Source organism: Hippocampus comes, unplaced genomic scaffold, assembly GCF_001891065.2.
Source record: "Hippocampus comes isolate QL1 unplaced genomic scaffold, H_comes_QL1_v1.1 scaffold34, whole genome shotgun sequence".
Lineage (NCBI taxonomy): Eukaryota > Metazoa > Chordata > Actinopteri > Syngnathiformes > Syngnathidae > Hippocampus > Hippocampus comes.
The window spans coordinates 474,897-488,228 of NW_017805008.1; the positions used below are offsets into that span (position 1 = coordinate 474,897).

A 13,332-nucleotide genomic window follows, 5' to 3' on the forward strand; every position below is an offset into this window, starting at 1 on the left:
TATTAACGGGTGCCGCCGGCTTGGTCCCGCTGTCGCTGCGCGAAGCAAAAAAGGCCCCAAGTGCCAGGATTTTCAAGCAAGGACTGAAAAACCTCCCCTTGTCGCTCCCGTTGTCTGTCAAACGTTGCCTCGGCAACGTGCAGCTGTCTGGAAGTGAACCGATCGACTCCCCTTGCCGTTTTTTATTTTTTGGACGGCCCAGAGAGGCGCGGATTAAAAGTAAGAGCTGAAAAAAATCACCGCGCATACTCGCAATGTCCGCAAATTAACGGGTGCCGCCGGTTTGGTCCCGCTGTCGCTTTCGAAGATAAAAAGGCCCAAAGTGCCGGGATTTGCAAGCAAGGCCAGAAAAACCTCACTCCCGTTGTCTGTCAAACGTTGCCTCAGCAACGCGCAGCTGTGTGCAAGTGAACCGATCCGCTCCCCTTGCCGTTTTGGATTTTTTGTTGGACCCAGAGAGGCGCGGATTAAAAGTAAGAGCTGAAAAAAATCACTGCGCACACTTGCGAACTCCAGAAATTAACAGGTGCCGCCAGCTTTGACCCTTTGTAACTGCGCGAAGCAAAAAAAGGCCCAAAGTGCCAGGATTTGCAAGCAAGGCCTGAAAAACCTCGCCGTGTCGCTCCAGTTTTCTGTCAAATGTTGCCTCGGCATCGCGCAGCTGTCTGGAAGTGAACCGATCCACTCCCCTTGCCGTTTTTGATTTTTTTGGAGAGCCCAGAGAGGCGCGGATTAAAAGTAAGAGCTGAAAGAAATCTCCGCGGACACTCGCAATGTCCGGAAATTAACGGGTGCCGCCGGCTTTGACCCGCTGTTGCGGCGCGAAGCAAAAAAAGGTCCAAAGTGCCGGGATTTGCAAGCAAGGCCTGAAAAACCTCGCTCCCGTTGTCTGTCAAACGTTGCCTCGGCAACGCGCAGCTGTGTGGAAGTGAACCGATCCGCTCACTTTGTGGTTTTGGATTTTTTGTTGGACCCAGAGAGGCGCGGATTAAAAGTAAGAGCTGAAAAAAAATCATCGTGCACACTCGCAATGTCCGTAAAATTAACGGGTGCCGCCGGCATGGTCCCGCTGTCACTGCGCGAAGCAAAAAAAGGCCCAAAGTGCCGGGATTTGCAAGGAAGGCCTGAAAAACGTCCCGTTGTTGCTCCCGTTGTCTGTCAAACATTGCCTCGGCAACGCACAGCTGTCTGGAAGTGAACCGATCCACTCCCCTTGCCGTTTTGGATTTTTTGTAGGGCTCAGAGAATCGCGGATTATAAGTAACATCTGAAAAAAATCACCGCGCACACTCGCGATGTTGTAGAAATTAACGGGTGCCGCCGGCTTGGTCCCGCTGTCAATGCGAAGCAAAAAAAGGCCCAAAGTGCCGGGATTTGCAAGCAAGGCCTGAAAAACCTCCTGTGTCGCTCCCGTTGTCTTTCAAACGTTGCCTCGGCAACGCGCAGCTGTCTGGAAGTGAACCGATCCGCTCCCCTTGCCGTTTTAGATTTTTTTTGTATGGCCCAGAGAGGCGCGGATTAAAAGTAAGAGCTGATAAAAATCACCGCGCACAATCGCGATGTCCAAAAATTCATGGGTGCCGCCGGCTTGGACCCGCTGTCGCGGCGCGAAGCAAAAATAGGCTTGGAGTGCCGGCATTTGCAAGCAAGACCTGAAAAATCTCGCGTGTCGCTCGCGTTGTCTGTCGAACGTTGCCTTGGAAAAGGGCAGCTGTCTGGAAGTGAACCGATCCGCTCCCCTTAACGTTTGGGATTTTTTGTAGGGTCCAGAGAGGCGTGGATTAAAAGTAAGAGGTGAAAATAATCACCGCGCACACGCGATGTCCGGAAATTAACGGTTACCGGCCCCGCTTGGTCCCGCTGTCGCTGCGCGAAGCAAAAAAAGGCCCAAGTGCCGGGATTTGCAAGCAAGGCCTGAAAAACCTCCCGTCTCGCTCCCGTTTTCTGTCAAACGTTGCCTCGGCAACGCGCAGCTGTCTGGAAGTGAACTAATCCGCTCCCCTTGCCGTTTTGGATTTTTTGTAGGGCCCAGAGAGGCACGGATTAAAAGTAAGAGCTGAAAAGAAACACCCGCACACTCGCGATGTCCGGAAATTAACGGGTGCTGCCGGTTTGGACCCTCTGTCGCAGTGTGAAGCAAAAATAGACTCGGAATGCCGGGATTTGCAAGCAAGGCCTGAAAAACCTCGCAGTGTCGCTCCCGTTGTCTTTCAAACTTTGCATCGGCAACGCACAGCTGTCTGGAAGTGAACCGATCCGCTCCCCTTGCCGTTTTTAATTTTTTGTAGGGCCCAGAGAGGCGCAGATTAAAAGTAAGAGCTGAAAAAAATCACCGCGGCACACTCGCAATGTCCGAACATTAGCCGGTGCCGCCGGCTTGGTCCCGCCGTGATCGAAATTAGGCTCGTGTTGTTCATGAAGAGGCACAGTCACTGGATTAATAATGTTATTAAGGTAGTATGCGCAGTTCTGTCGTGACTGGACACACCTGTCCACACTTTAACACACTACCACTCAAAAACTCGTCTGGTGACAACAGTGTCTGATGCATAGCTCTCTCACTGACATCTCCAACATAGTTGGCGGTCATCATTTCTGCTCAACATGAATCGGCGTTCATCAAAGAAAAGCACTGAGACCCACTGGTCCTTCATCCAGCGTAAATGCTCTCTCGCCCATGCAAGACAATGACACCAGTGCCCGGTCGTGTGGTCGGGTACTTATTCAGGTCATCTAACATGCAGACCACGCTGATGGAAACGGTTTCGGATCGTCTGGCGTGACACTTGGGTGCCTCTCACCTCCCTTAAACGTGCTTAGAGTTGAATGGCATTCATCATTCGGTTTCTCAGGGCTTTGTACACAATGTAGCGGTCATCAGCATGGAATGTGGACAAAGGATGTCCACTTCTACAGCTTTCTGTGACTCTTCCAGTCTCTTTGTATCTCTCTTGCAACCTGCTGATGACACTCTGTGACACTCTGAGCTCAGTGGCCATTTCCATCTGAGAACTTCCTACTTGGGGCCGTCCAGTGGTTAGCGCGTTGACCTCTCAGTGCAGAGGTCGTGGGTTCAATCCCTGCTCCGGCCTTTTTGTGTGAAGTTTGCATGTTCTCCCCGGGCCTGCGTGGGTTTTCTCTGGGTACTCCGGTTTCCTCCCACATTCCAAACACATGCATGGCTGGCTTATTGAATACTCTAAATTGTCCCTAGGTGTGTGCTGGAGCCTATCCTAGCTATCTTCGGGCAGTAGGCATGGTACACCCTGAACTGGTTGCTAGCCAACCACAGGGCACACATAGACGAACAACCATCCGCGCTCACACTCACACCTCGGGACAATTTGGAGTGTTCAATCAGCCTGCCATGCATGTTTTTGGAATGTGGGAGGAAACCGGACGACCTGGAGAAAACTCACTCAGGCACGGGGAGAACATGCAAACTCCACACAGGAAGGCCAGAGCCATAATCGAACCCTGCACCTCTGTACTGTGAGGCTAGCGTGCTAACCAGTCAAGCACCGTGCCGCCCCGTCTTGGTCTCATGATGTCAAAATGTGAACAGCGTCTTGAGGACGACTGTTTAAACACAAGCTCTAATTGAACCAGGACATTTATTGGTCGATTCAAGGATCAAATGCCTGTTGTAAATGTTGCCATTATGCACCTTGTTAGAGAACAACTAGTGGAAAAAGCACTGAAACATATAATAGTTGGACATGTGCATTCAATCGCTTAAAGAAGGTCACATTAAGTTCACTAGTAAAGGTTTGAATGTATTTTAGGCTCGTCCTGAAATTTCACCTGAAAGCCAAATATCCCTAACTTTTTGTGAGTAGTGTGTGTTTCTGGAATGTCGGAAGCCTCTCTTTTCTTAGCAGTGGAAATCAGCTTATTTTAATAGCAGCAGCATACGCCTTAAGGTAATATTGACTCATGCGCCTGTTTTTAAGACACCGCATCTGTGTGTGTGTGTGTGTGTGTGTGTGTGTGTGTGTGTGTGTGTGTGTAAGTGACTGAATGAGTGAGTGAACCAGTCGACACAAGTGAAGATCATACTTTTTATTCTTCTTCTTCTTCTTCTTCTTCTTATTATTATTATTGTTTTTATTATTTATTTTTATTCTTATTTTTTTAGGAAATTTGACTTGATCAAGAAGCTTTCATCCAAAGAGGTTTCGGAATGAGAAACTATGGCTTCGCTGGGACAGATCATCTTCTACATGTGAGCATAAAAACAGTGTGTTTTTTAACGCAACAATAGCAAAGTCACAGCATTATCAATCATAGTTACTTTCTAGTAATGAACGGCTGCTGATAACTTTGGATTATAAATTTGGTTCAATCAAAACATAACCTTTTATCTTTGTATTGTCTGAAAGATCATTAAATGTTTATGCAACTGTGTGTGTGTGTGTGTGTGTGTGTGTGTGTGTGTGTGTGTGTGTGTGTGTGTGTGTGTATGTGTGTGTGTGTGTGTGTGTGTGTGTGCGTGGGCGTGCGTGGGCGCAGCATGATCACGCTGATTGCTGTCTTCTCAGCTCTCATCATTCTCATCTTGTCCTTGACACTCTCAGGTAAGACTTTTAAAATAAAATAAAGGTTCGCCATGAGTATGTTGATATGCACACATTAGGAAATGAACCTTTGAGCCACACGAAGTGCTCAGTACAATTTCTTTGGGCTGGTTGATGTAAGTCCAGAAAGACAAGACAAACCATTCTTTACATTTTTAGAAAAACATTTCTCGTCTTTTTTCCCCCGCATCAGTGTTGTGTCGAAGGGAACTCTTGCGCCTCCATATTTTATACATCGTACGAGATGTTGTAATAATCAAAGTGCCAAGTGTGATTCTGTCACAAGCCCCTGCCACGCTGCCAATAAAAGCTTACTCAATCCCGGGGTTCAGCACCCAGCGGCTCAAGAGCCGCATGCGGCTCTTTATGCCGCCCAATAGGCTACCTGGAGCTTTTTCAAAAATGTTTGAAAATTGAAAAAGATGGGGGAGGGAAATATATATTTTTGTTTTAATATAGTTTCTGAGGACACACTTGACACAAACATTCTTCACGTTTTCCAATGTTGCAAAAATGTGTCGAATAAATATTCAATTTCAACATTTCTGTCAATGTTGATTTGCGTCATAGCCTGCACACACTGTTCTATCAGCAGGGCAGGATGCCAGGCATGGGACTGTTGTAAAAAAAAAAAAAAAAAAAAAAAACGGCGTTCCCTGTACAATTCACCAAGGGTACTGGCAAAGAATGGAAATGTGGAGAGCCAAGAGAAGCATTTTTTAACAGTACCATTTTGGCTATTGCTCATTATGGCATGCGTGTGTACATGTGTGCGTATGCACGCGTGTGCGGTAACGGGTCGATCTCGGAGGCTGGTTGATCGAAAAGTAGATCTTCGGTCACAAAAAGTTTGGGCACCCCTGCTCCCCAGATGCACTGCAGGGAAAAAAAATAATCATGAAGGCTAATTGTGTATTTGGAGCCAATTTCATCATTTTGACAGTAGGCTAATACAGCTAATATAGGTACAGCATGTGTTGCCTTCATAATAAGGCATACATTTGGCGTTTAATTTTTTGTGGCTCCAGATATATTCGTTTTTTTGGTCCAATATGGCTCTTTCAACATTTTGGGTTGCCCACCCCTGCTCTATCCCTTCTGAAAACGGACCAATACAGATTTAGGTGTTGTGAATCAGAGGCAAGTTGGGACGTTGCCTTTATTAAAGGGTAAGGAAATAAGTGGAGCCCCTCTTGCAAAATTTCACACATGTTGCACTACTTGCACCATCGTGCTGAAAACACTTTTTGATAGCTGACTACATTGTGCGTCACAGCAGTTGCTTAGCTGCCTCCATTCGGTGGATTCTGTGTAAAAGGTGGATAAATGCACCTGTTATACCTCTGATGTGTCAATTTTGCTCAGTCCCTGTGTTTTTTGTCTTTGTCCAAGAAGGCAGCTTGTCTCTGGTTCAGAGCCTCAATAGACTTCCTGTGGCCAACCTCGGCAAAGACTACATGCTCAGCTGCTTCCTGCCTCCAGACAGCGAACAAAGTACACTCCAAGAGGTGTCAGTCACATGGAGGAAGGAGTCACTGGAAGGAGTCGTTTACCGCTATGAGGATGGCGCCGAGAGCACCAGTGAGCAGGACTCAGAGTACAGCGGCAGGGTAGAGATCTTCAGGGATGTTGTGCCGAAAGGAAACGCCTCACTTCTTTTGAGGAAGGTGCGACGCAGTGACGCGGGCAAGTACACGTGCTCGCTCAGCCACTCCGGAGGCAGCGGGAAAGTCAACATCATCCTCAGGACGGCAGGTGGGAACACTCGACATTCCGGTTGCACTGTGATTCTTTCCATAATCAAACAGCAGAAACCTTCAATTGGAAAGTGACGGATTTTAAGAAGGACCAAAAGTCAACAATGTTCTGTAATTCTCCATGAAAAAATTACCCTCTCAACAAGGACACATGCTTGAATATTATGCACACCCTTTAAATAGCTTTTCAAAAGCTGATTTTTCCTTTTGCTCATGCAGCACTCTCCCAATTTGTTTATTGTTACCCGACTTTGCAGGGATTGGAAAAAAAACCCAACATAATTTTGGTAATTTGGCAAAAAAAAAAAAAAAAAAAAATTACAAAGGGTCGAAATCGAATCTCTGCCTTGAAGATACGCTGGTGCTCTATATCCTTGGTCATCTTCATCATATACATTTGATATCCAACCGTGAACTTGATTCAAACTCTAAATGAATGTTTCACAGTCTATTATGACCCTCTACTGGTAGAATGTTGATACTGCAGCCAAGTTTTGGGGGTTGGGGAATGTCTTGTCCAGCAACACATGTGAGCTCCAGCTCAACCGCAAGGTTAATTTAACGACCACCCGAAGTTACAAGTGGTGTCCATGGTGTCAATGCTCAACAATGAGAGTATTAATCAAAAAGTACTTCATACTAGTAATGTGTACTTTAATAATATTAATAAATGTTATTTAAAGCGCCATTGAGGACATTCAAGGTTGCTGTACAAAACCTATTAACAACCCTTTCAGGGACAGCGGTTACTACAGTGGACAGATTATCATGTTATCAGGTTACAGGGTGCATGAAAGGGTTAAAACACAATTTAGTGGATGTACTTCGTATAAAAAGAATCATATTTTTATTTTAAAAACTCCAAAGCCTTGCTTTTTAATGATGCGTGCATGTCCCAAAGTATTTTTGTTTAGTCATTTGCGACTCTGTTCTCCCCGTGCCCTAGTGGGTTTTCTCCGGATACTCCGGTTTCCTCCCACGTTCCAAAAACATACATGGCAGGTTAATGGAACACTCAAAATCAGGGCTGCCCAACATTTTTTGACCGTCGATCTGTCATGTTTCGGTTTGTGACCAACAGGTGGCACTGTGGGGCTTTTCCCTGCAGCTGCACACCTGTTGGTCGTTAGGTAATTAGTGGCTATAAAAGAACTCCCGGCCGACTACTCATTGTCGGGTCATTGTTGCTGTTTGTTGGCTGCTGTCATGTTTGTTTCAATCAGGTTTTGGTCATTGTTGCTTTATCTTCAGTCCTCTGTTTTGTTTGATACTTTGGACTTTGTTTGTTTTGGATTTAGTTTTCTGAGTTAATACAATCGTTCAAGTACACCCTGGTCCTCCCTCCTGCTAGTGATGTTACAAATGGAACAGGAGTCGCGAGTCATGCCCCGCACAAAGGGGGTGTGGTTAAATGGAGCCCGTATTGAGGCCCGCCTAGTTTGTTCCTCATATCACGTGACCGAAGGCAAACGAGGCCCCGTTTTCAGCGATTACGTGACTGACTCACATCATGATTCGCGCTCCATAAAAAGGTGTGGAAAACACAGGAAGAGTCCCCAGCATGACCGTCTGACATGAGTCTTGGATCATTGCTGCACTACTTGGACTGCTTGATAATGGAGGCGGAGCCACCCAAAAAGCGAAGGACTTCACTAGTTTGGGAGCATTTCGAACAGATATCTCCCAACACTGCGAGAGGGTTTTCTCAAAGGCAGGGGAAATCATTTCCAAAAAAAGGAACCGACTGAGCCCCAACACAGTCAAAATGATTTTATTCCTGAACAAAAATCAATAAAATACACCATTCCCTCTATCTGATGTGTGTCCCAGTTACACAAGCACATCAAGTAACTGAACATACAACTGACAAATATGCAGACAACATTTAATGGACAAAACTTCCATTATTTTGTGCACAGATTTACTGGTTTGTTGCCTGTTGACCACATAACATCTGCGTTACATCAAATGACCAGCAGATGTCAGCACTACTGAATGAGATATTAAATGGGGGCTCGATTGATCAGCCTTTTGGCGACGCAATTGGCCCAAATGACTCGATACATTCACGGGGCTTCATCATGCCATCACTACCTCCTGCCTGCTTTTTGGGGTCACCACCATCTCGCTACATACAGAGTGACCCGACCACCTGGACCCCACAGGTACTAAGGACTGGTCCTTATTCCACCGTGTGCCTGGTGGAGCACGTCTGCGGCCGACAATCTTTTCCCCTTCAGGCAGCGCTGGTGATGCGGCTGTCCCATGTTTTCGTCTCGTCAAGCCGCGTCTACGGTGGGCCGAGCCCCGTCCGCATCCATGTTGAGCCGAGGCTCGTCACGTCTGTTTGAACTGAGTCACATTCACCTCCACGACGAGCCGTGCCACGTCCACGCCCACGTCAGGCCGAGCCCCTGTTCACGTCCGGCTGTCCCATGTCCCCCGCTATGTTGAGCTCCGTCCATGTCAGGCCAGGCCCAGCCAAAGGGTTGCCGTCACTTTTGTTCCTGTTCCTCGGCGAGGCGAAGGTCGCCGTCGCTTTTGTTCCTATTCTCCGGCAAGGTGAAGGTCGCCGTCGCTTTTAGTTCCTGTTCCCCGGCGAGGCAAGCCTTTTGGACAACTTTGGGATGTCTGGAATCCATCCCTTGAGGGAGGGGTACTGTCATATTTCGGTTTGTGACCAACAGGTGGCACTGTGGGGCTTTTCCTTGCAGCTGCACACCTGTTGGTCGTTAGGTAATTAGTGGCTATAAAAGGACTCCTGGCCAACTACACATTATCGGGTCATTGTTTGTTGCTGTTTGTTGGCTGCTGTCATGTTTTTTTTCAGTCAGGTTTTGGTCATTGTTATGTTTTATCTTCAGTCCTGTGTTTTGTTTGATACTTTGGACTTTGTTTTGGATTTGGTTTTCTGAGTTTTAATCCAATCTTTCAAGTACACCCTGCTCCTCCCTCCTGCCTGCTTTTTGGGGTCCACCACGCAATGTGACAGAGGCTGTGACACGGTCTACTTTTTGATCAAACAACCTCCCGCGATTGACCCGTTACCCACACATTTCCTAATGAGCAATAGCCATAACGGCCCCTAAGATGAATGAAACAGAAAAATAAAGTAGACACAAATGTTTGTGAGTTTGTGAAAAGCAAATCACTGCCTACCCTAGTAGAGACCTGACGCTAAGTCATGGGATGCACTTTTGCAGCGTGTTCACAATCGTAGCTCACGTGTCCCGTTTGAAAATGCATCTCTTGGCCCTCCAGATTCTCATTCTTTGCCAGTGCCCTTGGTGAATTATACATGAAACAAACTCAGAATGAGAATTATAATAACAAAAGATATGGCGCACCAGTTCTGATCGCAAGCTGCAATTCCAGACTGCTGACCGCTAACAACTTCCGGTGATGCAGGTCATGGGACACTGTAGGTTAAAAATGACCTGCTTTTTAATTTTAGTTTTTAAATACTTTTTGTGAAAGTGAGACTGATAGGATGCTAAGGGTGCAGTGTGCACAAAGACAAACATACCATACTAATATCACGCGCACGGACACACAAATGTTCAGTTTTTTGGTTTTTTTTCCCCTCTACACTTCTTCCTATCAACTTGGGACGCGATCGACGTATTGGGCACCCCTGATCTGAATTGTCCCTAGGTGTGAGTGAGAGCGCGGATTGTTGTTTGTCAATGTGTGCCCTGCGATTGGCTGGCAACCAGTTCATTGTGCCCCCCCGCCGACTGCTGGAAGACAGCTGGGATAGGCTCCTGTCACGATTTGCGGGCGAGCCGAATCAGGTTTTGGATCCCAATAATCGCAGACACCAACAAGAGTTCCGTGACAAACAAAAAATAGTTTAATGGCTATAATATTAACCAAAAGCGCTAGCATCCAAAAAGCAAGGGAACAAAGATAGAACCGAGTATGCTAAAGAAAAACGACGTATAGAAAAACACGCGAGACAAATCCAATATGTAAAATAAAGCGTCTGCCGAGCAGAGAACAATGGTACCAAAAAACCAGAGCGAAAAACACGACGAGAACGATAACAGGTAACGAGTCAATAAGCGTGGAAGTTGCAATGCAATAAACAATACTCCGACACAGATGCACAGCAAAAGAGTCCTTAAATACAAAGTCTCATAATTACAGATTGGCCGCAGGTGTGCACCCCGAAGACCACTCATGCCACCTGCTGGCCAGACCGAAAAACAGAACCATGACAGCTCCAGTGCGCCCGTGACCCTTATGAGGATAAGCGGACTAGAAAATTGTTGGGATGGATGATTTTCTCATGGTGATTGTTGAAGTCACAACTCAAAACTACAGTCGACCGTGGCATATTTGTCGTTTGGCTACCATGGATTTGCATATTCACTTTTTCATTTTTTCTGCCATTTTTTTGCATTGTTGATTTTTCAAATTTTTTTAAGTATTTTTTTCGCCCCCATGTCCCCCCGCTTTTCATGGAAAATGTACAGTGTACTGTCTATATATCCACTCAGAGTGTGGTCCATCTCTGTCTACAGTATCTTCAAAGACGAGGCTCTCATCTTGTGAGGGCATTTCCTGTGAACAGCACTCTTTCGGTCACCCCACAATTTTTTATGTAGAATCTGGGTCGTGTTTTTTTCTGAACATATTAAGACACTGCACTTTTTTTTTCTTCAGGGTTGATGCACTCATGATATCTTTTTATATCCTCCTGTAAGCTTTCACAGCACCCACGTTTACGTTGTCAAACGGTGTCCTGACAGCTGAGGCAAGCAGATGGTTTCCCAGGCCCAACGTGACATGGCTGGATGCCGATGACAACGTTCTGCAGGGGAGCACAGATTTACAGCAGAGCTCTGCGGGCATATTTCGAGTGGTCAGCACACTGCAGTCGGTCAACGTCAGTGACATATACACCTGCAGCATTAAGACTGAGCTCGTGGTCTCACACTCTGATGCCACAGTGACAACAGGTCAGTTACCCAGTTACGCCCTCCATTTCAAAACCATGGAAACATTTTGTGAATATTTTCCTTTTATGTCATATTTTGCAGACTCTGATGTTACCATGGAAACATACTTTACCTTCAATGCCGCATCACCCCTGATTGCACCGTATCTCAGAATCATGTGTGTCTTTTACGTTTATCTATTGTAATGCAACACAAGTCCTTCAAAATTAAATATAAATTATGTTCTAATGTATCACATGGATAATGCCATTATTTCTTGTATATTAAGCCATTTAAACATTATTTATTTGATGATCACAGCATGAACATCCTGTGTAACTGCCACTAATTTGCTTCAAAATCTAATTTATGAAGTTTTCATGGCTGCTTTTATTTTCATTTTTTATTTATTATACTGTTTAATCATTCAAGGGGAAATTGAATTTATGCTCCTGTAATAATTTATATTAGCCTATGTGAACTCTTCATCCCTGCATAAATTGGTCATTCTGTGAGCTGACGCTCATCTTGGCTACAACAACATACAGACAAAAATTTTCCCACAAAAACAATATTCTTCCATAATTTTATTGAACATGTAAAGAGCAGGGTGGGAACGTATGCTAACCTCCTTTGGCAACAAAACCTCAACCAAACCTTTCCTGTAGGTACAATCAGACCTGTACAATGCTCAGGGGGATTTTTGGACCATTTCTAAAATTGCTTCAGGGCAGCAATATTTTTCTTGAGATGTCTGGTGTGAATTGCTCTCATGAGGTCATGGCACAGCGGCCCCTTTGTGTTGAGGTCAGATCTGACGAAGCCACTGAAGAAGGCATAATGTATTTTCTTCTGCTGAAAGAATTGTGTGATAATTTCTGTCCTATGGTTACTTTTCCCGTCGCTTCACCCATCTCCTCTTCAGCTTCAGTCGGCAGTTAGTCTTAAGTTCTCCTGCAAAATGTCTCGATGAACTTGGGAATTCATTTTTCGAGATGATAGCAATGCAGCCATAAAATACAAAGGAGATGCACATTTTGTACTTCAATTGACCAGAGTTGTGAAAAATATTCACTTTCATTTCTCAAGAAGTATAGATATTGAGGTTGAAAAATCTTTTAGTTGAAGTCTCAACTCCGCTTTTTACTTTAGTAAAAGTATAAATGTAATGGGAGGAAACCGGAGTGCCTGGAGAAAACCCACACAGGCACAGGGAGAACATGCAAACTCCACATAGGAAGGCCGGAGCCGGAATCGAACCACGCACTTCTGCACTCTGAGGCAGGCATGCTAACCTTTTCAATGCATACTTGTCGTCAGTCCTCCCCACCCACCAAATATATCAGGTGACTACAGTAGGTAAACGGGTGTGGCGCGTACGCACATATTTTGCACGGGGGATTCAACCCGGCAGGTGCAGCGGGCCCGTGGGATTTGACTCCCGCCCCGTGGAGTGGCAGCCCACAGCCAAGCGCATTTCCCACGCCGCGGTGCGCCAGAACGGGCTCAAGGTCTTCACTGCCCGAAACTCGTCACTTCTGATCCCGGCTCTGGCCTTCCTGTGTGGAGTTTTCATTTTCTGCCCAGGCCTGCGTGGGTTTTCTCCCACATTGCAAAAACATGCATGGCAGGCTGATTGAACATTTTAAACTGTCCCTTGGTGTGAATGTGAGCGTGGATGGTTGTTGGGCTGTTGTCTGGTTGTTTGTCTATGCCCAAAGACAGGTCCATCCCCCATTCAGCTCGGGTCCTCTACCAGAGGCCAGGAAGCTTGAGGGTTCTGCGCAGTATCCTTGCTGTTCCCAGCACTGCACATTTCTGGACTGAGATGTCCGATGTTGTTCCCGGGATCTGTTGCCACTCATCTAGTTTGGGGGTCACTGAGCCGAGTGCTCCGACCACCACAGGCGCGACTGTCACCTTTACCTTCCAGGCTCTCTCCAGCTCCTCTCTGAGCCCTTGGTATTTCTCGAGTTTCTCGTGTTCCTTCTTTCTGATGTTTCCATCACTTGGGACCGCTACATCCACTACAACGGCTTTCCTCTGCCCTTTATC

At 46.1% G+C, this 13,332-nt stretch overlaps 1 protein-coding gene across 2 annotated transcripts; it reads left to right on the plus strand.

Moving 5' to 3' along the window:
* Positions 1–4,016: 4,016 nt before the first annotated feature.
* Positions 4,017–11,530, plus strand: vtcn1 (V-set domain containing T cell activation inhibitor 1). 2 transcript variants are annotated; one of them, XM_019860034.1, is made up of 5 exons: positions 4,017–4,225; positions 4,513–4,577; positions 5,973–6,332; positions 11,089–11,298; positions 11,380–11,530. In XM_019860034.1, the coding sequence occupies exons 1-5, from the start codon at positions 4,194–4,196 to the stop codon at positions 11,481–11,483; spliced, it is 771 nt and encodes a 256-aa protein (XP_019715593.1). In that variant the 5' UTR covers positions 4,017–4,193; the 3' UTR covers positions 11,484–11,530. The 2 variants fall into 2 exon arrangements, with proteins under 2 accessions (XP_019715593.1, XP_019715582.1); XM_019860023.1 differs by having other exon boundaries at positions 4,018–4,225; positions 11,044–11,298.
* The last annotated feature ends 1,802 nt before the right edge of the window (positions 11,531–13,332 follow it).